The sequence below is a fragment of the Lethenteron reissneri genome, chromosome 64 (assembly GCF_015708825.2).
Source record: "Lethenteron reissneri isolate LAM-NWPU_2019-01 chromosome 64, ASM1570882v1, whole genome shotgun sequence".
NCBI lineage: Eukaryota > Metazoa > Chordata > Hyperoartia > Petromyzontiformes > Petromyzontidae > Lethenteron > Lethenteron reissneri.
This window is the reverse complement of record NC_083842.1, coordinates 12381218-12399314: the sequence shown is the minus strand read 5'-3', so window position 1 is coordinate 12399314 and position 18097 is coordinate 12381218. Positions and strand designations below refer to the sequence as shown.

The 18097-nt window shown below is 45.8% G+C and overlaps 1 protein-coding gene across 1 annotated transcript; it reads left to right on the top strand.

The window, feature by feature from the left end:
• The first annotated feature begins 1745 nt into the window (after positions 1 to 1745).
• On the top strand, positions 1746 to 15755 carry LOC133359093 (histone chaperone ASF1-like). The gene is made up of 4 exons (XM_061577478.1): positions 1746 to 2234; positions 6660 to 6775; positions 9673 to 9849; positions 12754 to 15755. Exons 1-4 carry the CDS (start codon positions 2126 to 2128, stop codon positions 13024 to 13026), a joined length of 675 nt encoding a protein of 224 aa, XP_061433462.1. The 5' UTR covers positions 1746 to 2125; the 3' UTR covers positions 13027 to 15755.
• The last annotated feature ends 2342 nt before the right edge of the window (positions 15756 to 18097 follow it).

The following is an 18097-nucleotide window of genomic DNA, read 5'->3' as shown; positions in this document are numbered from 1 at the left end:
ATCTGCAGAACATCTACATCTACATGTGATTATACAACTTGTAAAGACAGTCCCCGTGTTTGGTGAACACGCCGTAAAACGTGTTTGGAATGGACGGGAGTAAAGTTGGGATTCTAGATTTGTATCGTGGAATTTTTGCCTCACTTGATACAGTAAATCTGGCTGTGACGGTCCCACCTGATGACGGAGACTTGTGTTGCCTCCGAAACGTCGTGATTTATTATTTTATTTCTATTCTTATTTTTGCTAATTAAAAAAAAAGTACCTACGTGACTTTACCGAAAAAACCTAAGAGTAGTAAAGTTGGCACTTACGAACAAATCGACTTACGAACAGACACAACTAGAAGATACCTCGTTCGTAAGCCGAGGAGTCACCCATGTACGTTCGTAAGTTGAGGAGTTCCCCTGTACGTTGTAATGAATGAAGATAACCATACACGTTGCCAGCAGAGGGCAGTTGCAAGTCGTTCACGTTCGGCACTGCCACTGCTTTTAAATTGCAAACACTTCCTGTGTGTCTTCTTGGTTCTTTCGGTAAAGTCACGTAGAAGGGAAGTAATAAAATAATAAAAATAAAACATAATAAAATTATTCGCACGACGTCGTGAGAATAATTTTATTATGTTTTATTTGTATTATTTTATTACTTCCCTTCTACGTGACTTTACCGAAAGAACCAAGAAGATGAATCCCTGCAGTCACGAAAGCTTTAAATCAAAAAAAAATTACTTCCTGTGTGTTGAATCAAATCGGTAGGCAAACCAAAGGACTCGTTCACCAATTGGAATCGAATCGTTACACCGATTTTAAATGGAATCGAATCGTTAACCAATCTAATCGCATTTTTTACCAAAAATAAATGGAATCGTTCACCCAAGGTAGTCGAGTCGTTAGCTAATTGCAATGGAATTCGTTACACCCAATGTAATGAAACCGTTAACCATTTATAATCGAATCGTTACACGAAAAGATTCATAGAAGCTTTCTTCATGGAATCGAATCGTTAACCTATTGGAATCGAATCGTTGCCGGTAAGAATGAATAGAATCGTTACCCACCGGAATCGAATCTTTACCGAAGGGAATCTTTCTCGCAATTGAATCGATTCGTTACACCTTAGATAAAAGGATCGTAACCCATGGAATCGAATCGTGAACTATTGGAATCGAATTATGACACGTCTGTATCAATATAATCGCTCCCCTTTGAATCAAATCGTTAATCAATTGGAATTGAATCGGTACACGTAAGGATGAATGGAGTCGTTACCCAAAGAAATAGAATCGTTTTACCAATTGAATCCAATTGTTACACCAAAAGTTAATGGAATCGTTACCCAAAGGAATGGAATCGTTACCCCAAATGAGTAGAATCGTTACCCCAAAATAATAGAATCGTTACTCAATGAATCGAATCGTTACCCGATTGGAATCGAAGCCTTACACGTAAGAATCAACATAATCGTTACCCATTGACTCAAATCGTTAACCAAATAAAATAGAACCGTCACACGATACGATTAATAGATTCGTTACCCAAAGGTAACTAAATCGTCTTCCCAATCGATTCGAACCGTTACACTAAATTCTAATAGAATCGTTAACCGAGGGAATCGAATCGTTACCCTCTCTCCCTCCCTCCCCCCACGTGACCGCGCTCCTGGCCAATGGGAGGGCGGCTCGCGCCCCGTTCAAGTCGCGTGGCCGCGTACGCGGGAACGAGCTCAGACGGAGCTGGGACCCCGTGGCGAGCGGCTGTGGACCCGTGGAACGAGAGCCTCTGGAACTACCGCTGATCGAATTGTCATTTAATTTGCGCTCATCGTAATACGAAGGAGCGAGTTAACGAGACCAGATTCGGTGACTGTAAAATAGTCGTCGGGGGGGGAAAGAAAAAAAAATCGAGAATTTTACGAGTTTGGGGTGGTGGGGGGCGGGCAGCATTTGGGAGTTTCAAACAAGCGGTGTTGGTCAAACATCACACTCGGGAAGGTCACGAACAGCGGTGACGAAGAACGGCAATCATTGTAATTGTAGACAAGCCGGCTAAGTAGTTGAAGCAGCAGCAGCAACAACAACCGCAGTCGACTCGAGCAGCAGCAGTAGTAGTATAACAGCATCGCCATGGCGAAGGTTCAAGTCAACAATGTGGTGGTGCTTGATAATCCATCGCCCTTCTTCAACCCCTTCCAGTTCGAGATCACCTTCGAGTGCACCGAGGATCTACTCGAAGGTTCGTGCTGTGACCCTCTGCGTGTCGGTGTGTAGCTTCTTGTCGTCGAATGTTAAACGCGTCACCTCGTGTGTGTGTGTGATCACGAGGTTGTGCTGAAGCTGGTTGTGTTTTAGAGTTTGTTGTTTGGCGTTTGCGAGTCGGTGAACGTCGACGAATTGGCGCTTGAAAATGAATTGGTGGCTGTTTGTGGTGGCGGCGGCGGCGACTTGCCAAATCGTCGTTTCAACATCGGAAGATCGTAACGAGTTTATCATCAATGGGATCATCATCACGAGTTTATCAATGGGATCAGCATCACGAGTTATTCATTGGGATCATCATCAGCAGTTATAATAATTGGGATCATTATCAGCAGTTATCATTGGGATAATCACGAGTTCATCATCAGCAGTTATAATCATTGGGATCATCATCAGCAGTTATAATCATTGGAATCATCATCACGAGTTATAATCATTGGGATTATCATCAGGAGTTATAATCATTGGGATCATCATCACGAGTTATAATCATTGGGATCATCAGCAGCAGTTATAATCATTGGGATTATCATCAGCAGTTATAATCATTGGGATCATCATCACGAGTTCATCATCAGCAGTTATAATCATTGGGAGCATCATGAGTTTATCATTGGGATCATCATCACGAGTTATAATCATTGGGATCATCACGAGTTCATCATCAGCAGTTATAATCATTGGGATCATCGTCAGGATTTATAATCATTGGGATCATCATCACGAGTTCATCATCAGCAGTTATAATCATTGGGATCATCATCACGAGTTATAATCATTTGGATCATCATCAGGATGTATAATCACACGGTCAAAGGAATCATCATGGCCCGGCCTCACTGCTCGTTGAATGAAGATCTCTCACGCAAGCGGACTTTTGAAGCACACTAACTAACACAAGACAAACCCCATGGAAGTAAAACAACGACTGTGAAAAGACTTTAATCATAACAAGCACAATCTCCTACGGGTTTTGTTTGGCTTTGTGTGCAACATTTCACCGTTTCCATCCCTTTTGAAACGCACGAAATTACCGCGGGACCCATTAAAAAACACAAAACCTTGCAGATCGTCTGCCTTGTGCGGCTCGGTTACAATGAGTAGTGTTTGGTTTTTATATCAGTTATCTCGCTCACGCTTTTACACTTTTATTATTGTTAACGGTGGCAACCAAATGTTGCTAGTTTTTTTTTAAACCTTATTTTTATTGTAAATGTGAAAAGGCCCATGTGATGATGTCTGACTTTTGTGCAACCCACACTTGCTTTGTCGTGGTTCACATCTAAGTAGAGGACACGTTGACATCGTTAAGAGTTTGTGATACAAAGCGAGATGAGGAGGGGGATGTTACTACATTTTATTCCGAATATATATTTTGGCAAACTATTAATTGTACGTAGGCGACACCGCGCCTAATAACGCCACAATCTCCACTGTACATTGTGACGCCTGGTTATCATAATAGTTATACATAACGATACTTCATATCTCGTTAACGCTACTTTAACGTATTACGCCAATTAATCTTACTACTTTTTGTTAGCGTAGCGTATTTTTAAAATGTTTTATCGGTTTTAGCAGCGGGGCTGGTGGTGGTGTTTGAGGGCCTTGTGTTGCAGGCTTTAAGCGAAATATAACAGCGAGTGTCGAGAATTTATCGGCGTTTAAGTTTGCGGTTTGCGTATTTTGTTGTTTGTGTAGTTGTGTGAGTGTTAGGGTAAGTGTTTTTATTAGTAGTGTTGTTTAAAATAACAAGTAAAATCTATCTGAGGCCCTAATTTGGCGCTAAAAAGCGCGCGATAATTAATTTGGCGCAATTTAAGTTTCGAATCTTTCGTAATAACCCGGGGGGTTAAACAAACAAAGACGAACGCAGCGGTATTAAATAACAACGGAGAGTTTAAAAGATAAAAAACTAAAAACCGCGGTATTCAATTGACGGCGAACACTTTGTAGCCGTCAATATTGTACGTGCCACGCACTGTACACAACGCGTTTGGGGCGAGATTTTGTTTAGATTTAAAACAAATGAATAACGACAAAGTATTAAAATTAAAAACCCGTGATGTAAAATGAAGATACCCTACGCTACAATGTTGTTAAACGGCGGGGTAAAGCGGATTTCGGGAATGTGTAAATGTAGATTGGACTCGCGCGCACTGTACATTGGCGTACAGTGCAATTTGGCGCGATTTTCTGTATTTCACTTTGCGATAATCGATAATGATAAAATGTTATTCAATAGATGAGTAAAAGCGACAGACACCGCCGTGCAACAATGCTATAGTTTAAAAACGTTAAATGCCAAAACTTAGCGCAATTTCAATTCGATTATCCGAGCGACGTTTCAATTGCAATAAAGGATCGCGCGGCAATTTAAAACGACCCTGAAATGTCTTCTTGGTTCTTTCGGTAAAGTCGAGTAGAAGGGAAATAATAAAATAATAAAAATACAACAATTAAGTAACTTGTATTATTTCCCTTCTACGTGACTTTACCGAAAGAACCAAAATAATAAAAATAACATAATAAAATGTATTATTTCCCTTCTACGTGACTTTACTGAAAGAACCAAAATAATAAAAAATAAAATAATAAACTAAATTTCATTATTTCCCTTCTACGTGACTTTACCGAAAGAACCAAAAAGATGAATCCCTACAGTCACGAAAGCTTGAAATCGAAAAAAAAACCCCGAAATGTTTAAGCATTAAATGCACAACGTGATTAGTTAAGGACACACTTGTAGCCAGACGAACGACGACTTTCAGTAACGCCGCATATTGTGGTGGAGCACTTGTTGGTACAACACAATTTGGCGCGATTTTTGCTGTGTTATTTAGTCCCAAGTGTATTAAATACACCGTAATAAGCGTTTAACCGCGTAAATTACAAAGGCGCTTGTACAAACTTAAATAATACGAGGAAAAATAGGAGTCGTAAATTCACATCCTTTGCCAGCAGAGGCAACAATAGACAATATTGTATCTAGTTGTACCGTGCAATGCTCAACCTTCTATGGCACTAGTCAGTGCCAATCCAAACAGGGAAGTATAGAAGATTCTAGATTTTAAGTTTTCGTGACTGCAAGGATTCATACTCTTAGTTTTTTTCGGTAAAGTCACGTAGGTAGAAATGTTTAAATAAATTAACTCACGACGTTTCGGAAGCAACGCAAGCCTCCGTCATCAGGTGTAACTGCTCCAGTGAAATTGCTGTAGCAATACATCTCATTGCTGTAGTAATTTCACTGGAGCAGTTACACCTGATGACGGAGGCTTGCGTTGCTTCCGAAACGTCGTGAGTTGATTTATTTTAATAAAAACTACCTACGTGACTTTACCGAAAAAACCAAAGAGTATGAATCCTTGAAGTCACAAAAACTTCAAATCTAGAATCTTCTATACTTCACTGCTTGGATTGGCACTGACCAGTGCAGTGAATTATGGTAAAAATTACCACCACAACGTGGGGGAGAGACCCTCATTCCAGCAGTGGATTGACAAAAGCGGTGAACACGGAAATACTGTCCATTCACAGACAACACCGTATTGGACCTACAATATTATCTGAGTTCAGTGATTTAATTACGATAAACAGTGCTCTGTATATTAAGCCATGTCGCTAGACTAGGTGGCGAGTGGGGTGGTCGAGATGAACGATGGAACGCCGGCTAAAGGAGTGAGAGTGTTTGCGAACCAGACATTGTAATAACATACCTGTCAACCCCTTATCAGTGCCCTGCCTTATTACAGATCAATTCAGATCTTATTGGTCACCCCGTGCCCTTATAAATCTCAAAGTTCATCCTACAAAGTCCCATCACAAGGGAGAACCACAGACAAAAACAACGATTTTGCCCGTATTGAAACAGCTGTATGGACCTGAAAACTCAATTTGCCTGTACAAGAATACAGGTGAAACCGTACGGGAAACAACCTCGATTCCCGATGACCCAGAAATCATCACAGTTCATTGATTATCTGCGATTAGTCGTTAACTTTATTTCGAGATGTGTAGGAGCGCCGTTGTTTTTAAAGACATTGTTACTCACCGCAGGAAACTGTAGCAACACGACCGCCACACTCTACTCTGCCACACGCCGGTTCCATTCCGTTGACGTGCACGTAACGGAGTTGGCCAAACATCCTAATATAGGACCACAGAACTCGGGCATTTGTTGGCGCCGCTTCTGGCCGCATACCTAGTGCTTCACATGGGTTTTCCCCCACGCCTCTGAATCTACAGAAACTGTAGCTTTTTGGTTTGTTGTCCTTCCCCAACACCTCTGCCCGCTTAGCACGGTCGGCTACGTACGGTGCGAAAGCATTTCAACATGCATGCAGCACGTGGACAGAATTTGCGACGTTATATATATTTTTTACTATTTTTTGTAACGTAGACCTGGAGTGGAAGATCATCTACGTGGGCTCGGCCGAGAGCGAGGAGTACGACCAGACGCTGGACTCGGTGCTCGTGGGGCCTGTCCCCGCCGGTTGCCACATGTTCGTCTTCCAGGTACCGATCTCTCTCTCTCTGTTCCTCTACGTCTGTCTCTCCTCCTTACTCCATCCACTGTGTCGTCGCGATTGCGGTCGGTTTCTTGTTTTTTTGTGCGGCGACTTATTTTTTGCGTCGTCTCGAAACGTCGTGTTTTGTCCATGAGTGAATGTATGCGTTTCGACGTTGGACATCATAATTGAATAGCGCTATCGTCGTCACCGGCAGCATTACCGCAGCAGTGGCCAAGCGGTGTTTCCCGAGCCAAATGCGTCTCTTTAATTTATCACGTGGCTCTATCGAAGGGGCGTCACGTAGAAATGTACAATCACAGTCGAAGCCGAAGAATATTGAACGTCTCCCGTGCTGTACCGAAAACTATCACTATATATCAACTTTTATACAATAAACTCGATTATCCGTGCTAAGGACGGGGAAGATTGCCGCGGATTATACATAAATATCCATTTTCCACGGTTCTCTATGCCTAAAACTAACGATCGACCGATGGATTTGCGTGCTCTGATAACACTGCTCACTACGTGGATAGGAGAGCTATGCCAACCAACATCAATCAAACTCTGCCCACTTGTAAAGGCTTGCAACTGTAGTACTTAATGGGAAATTCCATGAGTTATTAATTTCTACACGGTAGACTCGATAATCCGCAAATCGGATAAACCACACGTGGATAATCGAGTCTACTGTATATATATATATATATACTTGGCTCTTGGTAGAACTCGCGGGGACTTTTTGGCTCATGATCTGTTAGAGGTTGGCCACCCCTGCTGCATTAACGTAATGATGATCATCATAGCCAGCAGTTGTCCTTAATCGTCAAACGCACTGTGCACAAAACTTGGTAAAACCTGCTTTAATTTATCTTATCTCTTAACGATCGTTGATTCCGGCTCAACTGTTGCACTTGTAAGTCTGGACATTTCGTCAGCCTTCGACACCATCAACCATTCGCTCCTTACTTCCCTCCTGAAATCCGACTTCGGTATATGCGGCTCAGCACTCAAGTGGATAGCTTCGTACCTTTCTGACCGGCAATCCTCAGTCAGGGTGGGCATGTCCACATCGCCTGAAACAAGAGCATTATGCGGGGTTCCCCAGGGCTCTGTTCTAGGTCCCCTGCTCTTCACAGCCTACACTTCCCCGATCGGCCGACTCATTGCAAGCTTCGGTGTTAAGCATCACTCATACGCGGATGACACGATTCTATTCACCGCCATCGATTCTAGCAATGCATCTGGATTCGAGAGGCTCTCGGAATGTACCACCGCCGTGCAACAATGGTTCACTGCACACAACCTAGCCCTAAATCCGAGAAAGTCAGTGGCCATCATGTTAGGTACCAAGCAACGTCTCAATTCAGCAGCACTCCCCACACACATACACATCTTCGGTCATAGCATCAAGTTCACCAACCACTTCAGCTACCTCGGTGTCATCCTAGATTCAACTTTATCCTTCGACCGTCAAACCAACCATATCATCAGCTCATGTAACTTTCACCTGAAGGCTCTTAGACACATACGTCCTCTCATCTCTACTGAAATTGCCATCACTTTGGCATGTTGCATAGTTGGGTCTCGCCTTGACTATTGTAACTCCGTCCTTGTCCGGACCTCCGCTGGCAACCTAAGGAAGCTTCAAAGACTACAAAATAACCTAGCACGCGTCGTCATTGCCCACACTCATCCCCGCCTCGACTCACTAGATCGTCTCCGCGCTCTCAACTGGCTCCCCATTGCCAGTAGGGTCACATACAAGACCGCCTGCCTCTGCCACAATGCCTTCATATCCGCCTGCCCGCCGTATCTTTCTTCATTACTGACAACTTGCAGCTCAGCACACGGCAGATGCCTGCGCAGCGCGACTCACGACCTCCTCTCAATACCAAGATCCAGGATGGTCATGTCTACGCGCCGCTTCTCGGTGGCAGCCCCAACAGTCTGGAACGATATCCCTCTGCACATTCGCAGCATCACCTCAATCGCCTCCTTCAAGAGACACTTAAAAACTCACCTCTACAATCATGCTTTTGAGCGACTCTGAGCTTGGCTCCGCGCCTCTGAGTTGCGGCCACTACGTCTGCAAATTTGCGCGCGTTACAAATTGTACTATTATTATTATGTGCTATTGTGCCTGTGACCGAATCAGCTGGAATACACCCCGATTTTAGTCCTGTAGGCAAACTACGCAGGGTTTAGCGCTCAACACCTGCGATGAGCACGGTTGCAAAAGAAGTTCCACATACATATAGGTACGTACATCGTGCTTGGAAGGGCGACCACTATGCATGAAGCAGCCGGGTGTTATAGGCTGCTGGTGCTGCTGCTGATTACATTGTAGGCGGCAGATGGAAGTGTGGCAAATTGCATTGGTTAAATTGTGTCCTGTTCCATCTTCCCCTTGCTGCTGCCCTCAATCTTCTTCCCCTCCGTCGTTCTATTTCACGTGCCTTCTCCCTCTCTGTGTCTTTATGCCTCCCTGTATCTCCCTCCGTGGAACTTGTCTCTCTCCATATTCCTCCTCGGCCTGCTCCAAATTATTTCTCAAACATCCTCCCTGTCACCCTCTGTCTTCCTATATCGCTCCATCTCCTCCCCTCCATCTTCCTGTCTCTCCATCTTCCTTCATCTACTTATATCTTGTCATCTTCCTAAGCCCATCTCCTTACATTCATCTTCCTGTCTCCCTCCATCTTCCTATATCTCTCACCATCTTCATCTGTCCATCTTCTTCCCCTCCATCTTCCTCTCTGTCCATCTCCTTCACCCCCCAATCCTATCTCTCTCAATCTTATTCACCCCTACATCTTGCTCTGTCAATATCCCTCCCACCCATCTCTCCCCTCTTTCTTTCTCTCCATCTGCGCCCCCCCCCCCCCCCGCTCGCTGTAGGCGATGGCAGCGAACCCGGAGCTGATCCCTGACACGGACGCGGTGGGCGTCACGGTGGTGCTCATCACGTGCACGTACCGCAACCAGGAGTTCATCCGCATTGGCTACTACGTCAACAACGAGTACATCGACCCCGAGCTCAAGGAGAACCCTCCCGCCAAACCGGATTACTCCAAGGTGCGCCACGGTTGGCGAGACGTTGACTACCGCGCCAGGTTATGCAGGAGGGCGTGGGTTCAATCCAGGGGTCGCAAACAGGTTTTGATTCCTTACCCGTACCCGGCCGCACCAGGGTTTCAAACGGGTACCCGTACCCGGCTGTACCCTACCCGTACCTGGCCGGGTAGGGTACGGATATCGGGTACCTGATTGCGACCTCTGGGATGAAGCCATGTTGCAGGTGCGGGTGGGTTGATTCTAGGAACTTGAATTGTGAGAAGAGACAAGACGTTGGGAAATGAGTGACAAACGGTTACTCACCAGTGACTCACGGCCTGCCCGTACCCGGCCGCACCAGGGTCGCAACTGGGTACCCGTACCCGGCCGAGTACGGGTAGCAGGGTATCAGGTAGAGTACGGGTATCGAGTACCCGGTTGCGACCTCTGGTTCAATCCCCCCGACCCTGACGATGCCTGCTGCATATTTGACTGACCATCGAACAAAGACGGTCAAAGCATCGCGTGCTTTTGGATGCGCTTCTACGGCCGTCTGGAGCACTCTTCTTCCGTCCGATATTAGGAAGCCACTGGAGGAGCTATGCACTTTTATATCGAGATTGAAACCTCATTTCTTTAAAACTGCTTTTTGTGTTTAGTTTGTTGTCCTTACCCCGCAACTTCCGATTAGCACGGTTGGCTATGTACGTTGTGAAAGGAGTTCAACATGCATATTTGGAGTTTGCATGTTTCTCTCTCCCTGTGATTGTGTGGATTTTTCTCTGGGTCCTCCGTTTTTGTTCCCTCCACGTTGAGAATCGACGTGCATTCAGGGTATTTGGCTGTTATACATTTCTACGTGATAAGCCACTTCTCTGAGCTATCGTTTGTGGCCAGGTCACTTCTGAAAACGAGATATATGGCTTATTGGGCCTTACCTGATAAAATAAAAATAGTCTTAATAGTTGAGTTTTTTTAATCGGGCCCTATTCTTGGGCCCTGTGAAAATAAACCTGGTTATATCCATCGCCTCGTTACTTCTTAATCTGACAATTCGTGGACTGTGATAATTGTCCCTGGCTGAAATTCTTGACTTTTAACACTTAATCTAGCTTCAATTCCTGGGCTCCTCAGGCCTAATCTGGCTCAGCCCTTGATATTCGTAACACTTAATCTGGCTTAATCCGTGGGTCGTGATGATAAACCTGGCCCAATCGCTGTCCTTTTAGCACTAAATGAGGCCTTTATGACCACTTAAAAGCTTAATTTTAGCTCAAGTTTGAGATCGTTGATGATATAGCTGGTTAAAACTAAACCAGGCTTTTTTTCCTGGGGCGCCACGGGAGGCGAGATGTTAACTACCTCGCCTGATATGCAGGAGGTTGTGGGTTCGATCCCGAAACCTGTATACAGTAGAACCTCTGGTCACGAACGCTTCTGACCACGACCAAATCGGGTTCCGACCAAATAATTCACAACATTTTTTAATCTGGTCACGAACACAAACTCGGGTGGCGATCAAACACGGCCGCGGCCAATTTCCCCTTCCGCGCCATTTTTTTGTAAGCGCCAAATTTCCTGTTGTTTGTTTACAAACAACACAAAGCGTAACAGTTATGTATATAACTTTTGTTATGTAAAATTCCTAGAAAGATATTAGTTTTGTGAGTGTAGTCATACCCCTCCCCCCTCATTCAAGCCGTAATTTAGAGAGCGAAAGCGCGGAGTACGTAAATCGCTAACATAAGAACCCGTTAATCTCTTCTCGCATCATTCATACGATGATGCGGTGAAGTAAACGTTCATAAACTATTTTTGTGCTTAAAAATCTAAAAAAAACTATTTATATACAGTTCGTAGGAGTCTGGAACGGATTAATCGTATTTACATACAATCCAATGGGGAAATTAGGTTCGAATCGGATTGCGACCAAAGTTATGGAATGAATTATAGTCGTGACCAGAGGTTCTACTATATTTTGAGTTTGCGAGTTTCTCTCCTCGTGGTCTCGTGGCTTTTCTCCAGGTCCTCCGGTTTTTCCCCTCCACATTTAGAATCAACTTCACACGTATTAGAGTATTTTAGCTGCTTTCAATTTCCACGTGATGATAAACTGCTTCGTTGGGCCATCATTTGCGATAGCCAGGCCGCTTCTGAAAAAGAGCCACATGGCTCAGTGGGGCCTTACCTGGTTTATTCAATTTAAAAAAATTATTATTAGGTTTTTTTCGGTAAAGTCACGTAGGTAAAAAATTTATAAAATAAAAATAAAAATCACGACGTTTCGGAGGCAACACAAGCTTCCGTCTTCAGGTGGAACCGTCACAGCACGATAGCTGTATCAAGTGAGAGAAATTCCAAGAAACAGTATTTGTATATATACTGGTTGAGGGTGGAAGGAGCCAAGGTAGGCCCTGAATATTATTTTTTGTGAGGTTCGGTGCAGCAGTATATATACAAATACTGTTTCTTGGAATTTCTCTCACTTGATACAGCTAATCGTGCTGTGACGGTTCCACCTGAAGACGGAAGCTTGTGTTGCCTCCGAAACGTCGTGATTTTATTTTACTTTTATCAATTTTAATTTTTTACCTACGTGACTTTACCGAAAAAACCTAAGAATATGAATCCTTGCAGTCACGAAAGCTTCAAATCTAGAATAAAAAAACTAGTTGTGATGGTGAACTTGCCGCACTATTCTCAGCCTTTTGGTGATAATGAACCTGCCTCGGTCCTTTGGCCTTTGCAATGCAGCTCCTGGTATCCAACCGAGCTCCTATTCCTGGGCCCTGGTAATGAACACAGAATCAGAATCTTTACGTAGACTAGATGAAGAATCCGATGCGCTGTGAAGCTCACACATGTCCAGTCGGGGTGGAATCACAATAACGACGTCCCACTCTCCGTGGTATATTCCCCTCACAGCTCCAAAGGAACGTGCTGGGCACAAGCCCCCGCGTCACGCGGTTCCAGATCAACTGGGACGACTCGCAGAAAGTGGCGGAGCGTGAGAACGTCGACCCGGCACTGGCATCGAACTCTGCGGCGTCCATGACGGCGGCGGCGACGGCGGCCTCGCCGGGACTGTCCACGAAGGGGTTGCCAGCCTTCCCACCGCCACCGCCGCTCGGCATGTCGTCCTCCGCCCTCGCCCTCAACGTCCACCCCGACAACAGCAACTCCATGGACTGCCTCTGACTTGGCGCCTCCTCTTCCGTCGTTGTCGTTTGTCGCGTTTCCGAAATTGCCGCGGGATTAACAAAAACTAAACAGGAAAACCGTTAAGTTGTTCCAACGACCACGTCGTCCGTCTCTCGCAACCGCACTCCGTAAAGGTTTTTTTTTTGTTGTTCCGTGGCATGGTGTGATGCCCTCCCCCCCACCCCACCATCACCACCGCCTTGTTTGTGTGCTGTTTTTTTATATCGACAGGAAGCGACTTTGCTTTTCGGTTGACCGACATGAAACCCTTGCAGGCCGTCCACCACCACGTCCTATCCGCTACCCCCTACTTTTTTGGTTCACTCCTTTTTACTCCTCACAGCTCCAGTGTGCGTGGTATGAGGCAGACGGAGCGGAGAATTTGCTTCGGGATGTGGGTGGGAGAGAGGCGGGGGTGGCGTGACGTTGGCGAGATGTTAACTACCTCGCCTGGTATGCAGGAGGTCGTGGGTTCGATCCCGACCCTGACGCCTGCTGCTGTCTTTGGAGTTTTCGATCTGTCTCTCTCCCCTGTGGGTCGCGTGGATTTTTCTCCGGGGCCTCTGGTTTTTCCTCTCCACATTTAGAATCAAGGTCACGCGTTTAGAGTATTTGGCCGTTCGTAAATTTACACACTATGATGATAAGCCACTTCGTTGAGTTATCATTTGTAATAGCCAGGTCCCTACTGGAAAAATAGCTACATAGCTAAGTGGGGCCTGAAAACCTGGTAAAATAAAAGTAGTTTAGTTAGATGAGGGGTTTTTATCGAGGTAGTCCGAAGGCTTCGGTGCGCCGTGAGGGTCACTTGCCGTTGACCTCCAGTGTGGAAAGCTATGGAAAAGCCGCTCCCGTGTTTTTGTCGTGACAGGTTCAGAACTTTGGAGGTGGCTGAATAATCCCCCCGTGGGCTCATTCTGCCCATGTTGGTATTGAGTCACCTTTCCCTCTACCGCCTCCCCCCACTCCAAATTGTTTCCTGGCTTTCTAAAGAAATTAGCTTTTTCTCGTGCGCTGCAAAGCAATCGTTTCAGCCCAGTTACAAGATGAGGTTAAAGCACATAACGGAATCTGCTTGTTCTAAATTGGCGTTGTCTAGGTTTGTCACAACGTTAGCCTCCATATCCCCCATACGCCACCACCACCCCCCCCCCAAAGCCATTTCATGAATTGTCACAATTTGGCGTTTCAGTTTGATTCAAGAATTAATATTTTCGTCTACCTTTGGCGCTGTCTTGTTTGTGTTGTCTCTTTCCCCCCTCCCCTGCTACCCGTCTCTTGGCTGTGCATTATCCTACACTCAAGTCAGGGCGCGTGTTTGGCAAGAGTATTTTGTGCAACGTTAGTTATCAGGCTCCTGTTACCACGCACGATTTAGAAAGAAGCGTGTTGCTCTTAGAGTTGTGAGAATAGATTTCGGTCGGTGTGTCGACCCGTGTCATGATTACGCGCCCAAGTGTTGACGCCCGTCTCCCGAGATAACAACTGTAAGCCTTAATACGTACTTACGTTTAACTTATTTCGCGCCGTACGTTGGCAACCGGCGCTAATTGGAGGCGAGGGGGAAGGATAAACTAAACACAAAGCAGTTCTTTAAGAAATTCGTTTTCAATTTAGATTATTTTAAAGTCACTCGTGACATTACGGCAGTCGCACAATCGGGATATATATTGGGGGGGGGGGGGAGTGGGGGAACGCACATTGAACAAATGTGAATAATAATCAAACGGGAGTGAGACCACACGCTATTATTACCTGCGAGGCGTGCTACACGCCATTCACAAATCGGTGTCATGACGTCGTTGACGTGTTGAGAACCGCTGTGGTGGTGGTGCCTATGTCCTGTGCCGTTCTTTTGCCTGGGTACTTTTGTAGGTTCGTTAGGAAAGATCAGATTTGCGGAGCGGAAGGGGGTGCGGGGAGGGGTTTCTTTTGTTCGCACACCTGCTCACACAGTTGATGAGTTGTAATATTTATTTTTATGAATGCGCTTAAGGGGGGAGGTGCGACGGGATGGATGATGAGGTGGATGACTTAATGGCCAAGAGGGGTCTTTGAGCCCAGTTGGCTCAACAATTTCTTATCTCTCCCAGCCAGGGTGGCAAATGCTAATAATGATTTTAAGAAAGCGTTTGGGGTTTCTTTTCTTCCTCGATCACAAATGTGTACGATGTTGTCGAAGGGTGCCGTAGAATGTCCGATTTTATAGATTGTTGTTTTGAGAGAACTAATTTGATAGGAAACGTCTACGGGGGAAAGGGAAAAAAAAAATCTAAAATGCATATTAAGTGCGTGCCGTGTCTATGAAAATGGACAATTGATCTAAAGCTAACCTTTCTGACCATGGTAGTGGTGGTGTTGGCGGATAGCGGTCAAGTTGAATGCTGCTAGTATTCGCCACCTCGGCCGGTAAAGACCACAACTTCCCGCTTTGCCCCCTTGGTTCACGGGCTAATAGCGAATCGGATAAATGTTTGTTGGCCGTTGTTAGAAGTGGAGGTGGCACCGTGTTGTGTGTGTGTGTGGTTTTATCGTTATTGGCGGTGCGGGGAAGGCCGGAGGAAGTTGTTTGTTCCATGGAGTTAGGTTGTGCGTGGGATTGAAGCGGAGGAGCTGTCACGCTTGCGTGCGAGAGCGACCATGTTGAAATAATAGAGTCAAAAGTAACAAATGCATTTTATATAAGTACTATGTATAGTTAATAAAGTTAAAGTTATGTATTCACACACTCTTTGTGAAAATGTGTTAATCGTGTTTTTACATGGCAGTTTTTTTTACGTAAATTACCATCCCGTAATCTTTGCTTTCGGCACATGTGTATGCGCGCGCGTGTGTGTGTGTACGTTGATATTCTCTGGCACCGTACTTTGCCAACCATGCTAATCGGAGGTTGCGGTGGTGGTGGGGGGGGCGGAAGACAAGCTTAACAACAAGCTAAACAACAAGCAAGGCACGTTGAACGGTGGCTCGCCAGACAATTAACGCTGGACCCGTCATTGGCCAATTCGCGTATGCAAGCTTCCTTTCTACGATCACATATTGCCTGACCTTGCTTTGGCCTTAAAGATCACCCCCCCCCCCCCCCCATTACTGCCTGCTGGAGGGGTTGGGCGGCAAGCGCCGTCTGCAAGCGCCTACAACGACCAGCTCCGGCACGCGAAGGGACACGTCACGTACAGCGGGGCCCACTCCCTTGCATCCCCTGCACCTGCAAACCAACGGTTCAAGGCGAATAAACCTTTCTGGAGACTCGCCCGGGGGGTAGTGGCGTCGGTCTCGTGGCCCCCATTTCACCACTTTTTGCTACTCTCGCCAGCCATGGCCGAGAGTCGAACCCAGTGGGCTTTGGGGAGACGGGTCGACATCCTGTGTGACGCCAGCTCGACGTCGAATTACCAGCCCTAATCGATGCGCACGCGCGAACGAAGTTGTCCCAAAGCTGGGCAGCTATCAAGATGTCACTGCAAGCTTGTAGGTCACCCTGTGATGGTGGTGGTGGTGGTAGCGGTGGCTTCCGCTTGGCCCTCCGATGAGACGAGACCTTCACGGGGGATTAATTAAGAATTGAGGCTAAGCGTGGTTTAAGGCTGAACATCCTCCCCTGGTTACCGTATGGGACAGGGTATCATCCACGGGCGAGATGCAGCCATTTGACAGCGCCATAATGATTTAGAAATGTCGCCCGCGTTTCTTTGCGCAGGACCTCTTGCCACGAAGGATATCCATCGCCCTTGCGGGCGTCGGAAAGCGTCGCTTTGTCACCAGATTTGGCGCGCCAAGTGTTTTTTTTCCCCCGATGTTAAGAATGCCGTCGCGTTTCAATAACGTGTTCGTATTGCGTGCGGTAATGCCTTGAAATTGTTTTTTTTTTGGAATTGGATTAGGTTGTCTTTTTTAGGTTTTGCATGGTAGGGTGGGAGGGGGGGGTTGTTTGGATTTTTTTAGTTTTTTTTGTTTGCTTCCAATGTTTCTGCACACGTGTGTGCGTTAATGTCTCGTGTTATCCCCTGGGTCTCTGTTGCACAAGAGATGATTCTAAATGGGCTGTCGTGCAAAAAAAACGAAACATCTGTCATACTGTACATACGCCCCTCACAAATTGTTTCTACTTAGCACTGTCAAAGGTTCTGCAATAAAAAATAATAATAAGGCACTGGAAATTTTACAGGGTTTTTCCTTGTTTTTAAGAAAGAACAGATTTGCAATTACGTATTTTCGTTCCGAAAAGTCTGCAAATTGTCGCAGCCTGTGCGTGGGTGTCCCCGTTCACCGCCAAATCTCGGGAACGGCACAAGCAGCTCGGCGTTAATTTTATATTTAGAGGCGTAGTCGCAGCTACGTTTCTAAAGACGTTACTCGCCGCAGGCAACCGTAGCGACACGACTGCAGTACTCTCCGATAGCTGGCGCCGAAAAGTCACACGCCCCCAGCGCTCTTTCACACACGTGTCGAGTGGCCTTGTGCAGTAATGGTGAGCAAACCGGACTTGCAAAATCCAGAAAGTTGCCGATTTCATCCAAGCGTGGGAGTTTTAACAACGGGCACGTTTATTAGAATATTTTACTGGTAGGAACCACCTGGTTCCACCAGCCCATGGGATTATTGTGTCCGTCCGTCGTGCATACAAAAATGGGAGGGGTGGGGCTGGGTGGAGAGGGGAGGGTGTGGAGGGTGGGGCTGGGTGGGGAGGGGCTGGTCACCCCGTGGTGCCCTTATAAAACTCAACGTTTAACCTACTCACGCCGGCTTGTGCCTCACAGTCGGCCATATTTGCGTTCCTACCAGCTCCCTCCGCACGAATGTGTTATTTATACCGGAGGAATGATAAATACCTTCACCCCCTCTTTCCGCAGTATAAACCATAATCATTTTTTATTATTACACACTTTCATTAAACTTGCCGTGTTTGTTGATATTCTTTTGAAATGTTTTGACGAAGCTGAACGAGCTGAAATTGTTTACACACCGACTCGCTTCCTCGCGTGACGATTCAAGATTTCGTTTTATCAACAAAAAAAGCCGGTCCAGATCCCACCCATCGTGGTAACTTCGTGTTTTAACTAAATGT

Bases quoted from the DNA above. Each gene is read 5' to 3' on its own strand.
- LOC133359093 (XM_061577478.1), top strand. From the start codon at position 2,126: ATGGCGAAGGTTCAAGTCAACAATGTGGTGGTGCTTGATAATCCATCG. The intron at 2,235-6,659 runs GTTCGTGCTGTG...TTTGTAACGTAG, and splicing joins CACCGAGGATCTACTCGAAG to ACCTGGAGTGGAAGATCATC. The intron at 9,850-12,753 runs GTGCGCCACGGT...TTCCCCTCACAG, and splicing joins CCAAACCGGATTACTCCAAG to CTCCAAAGGAACGTGCTGGG.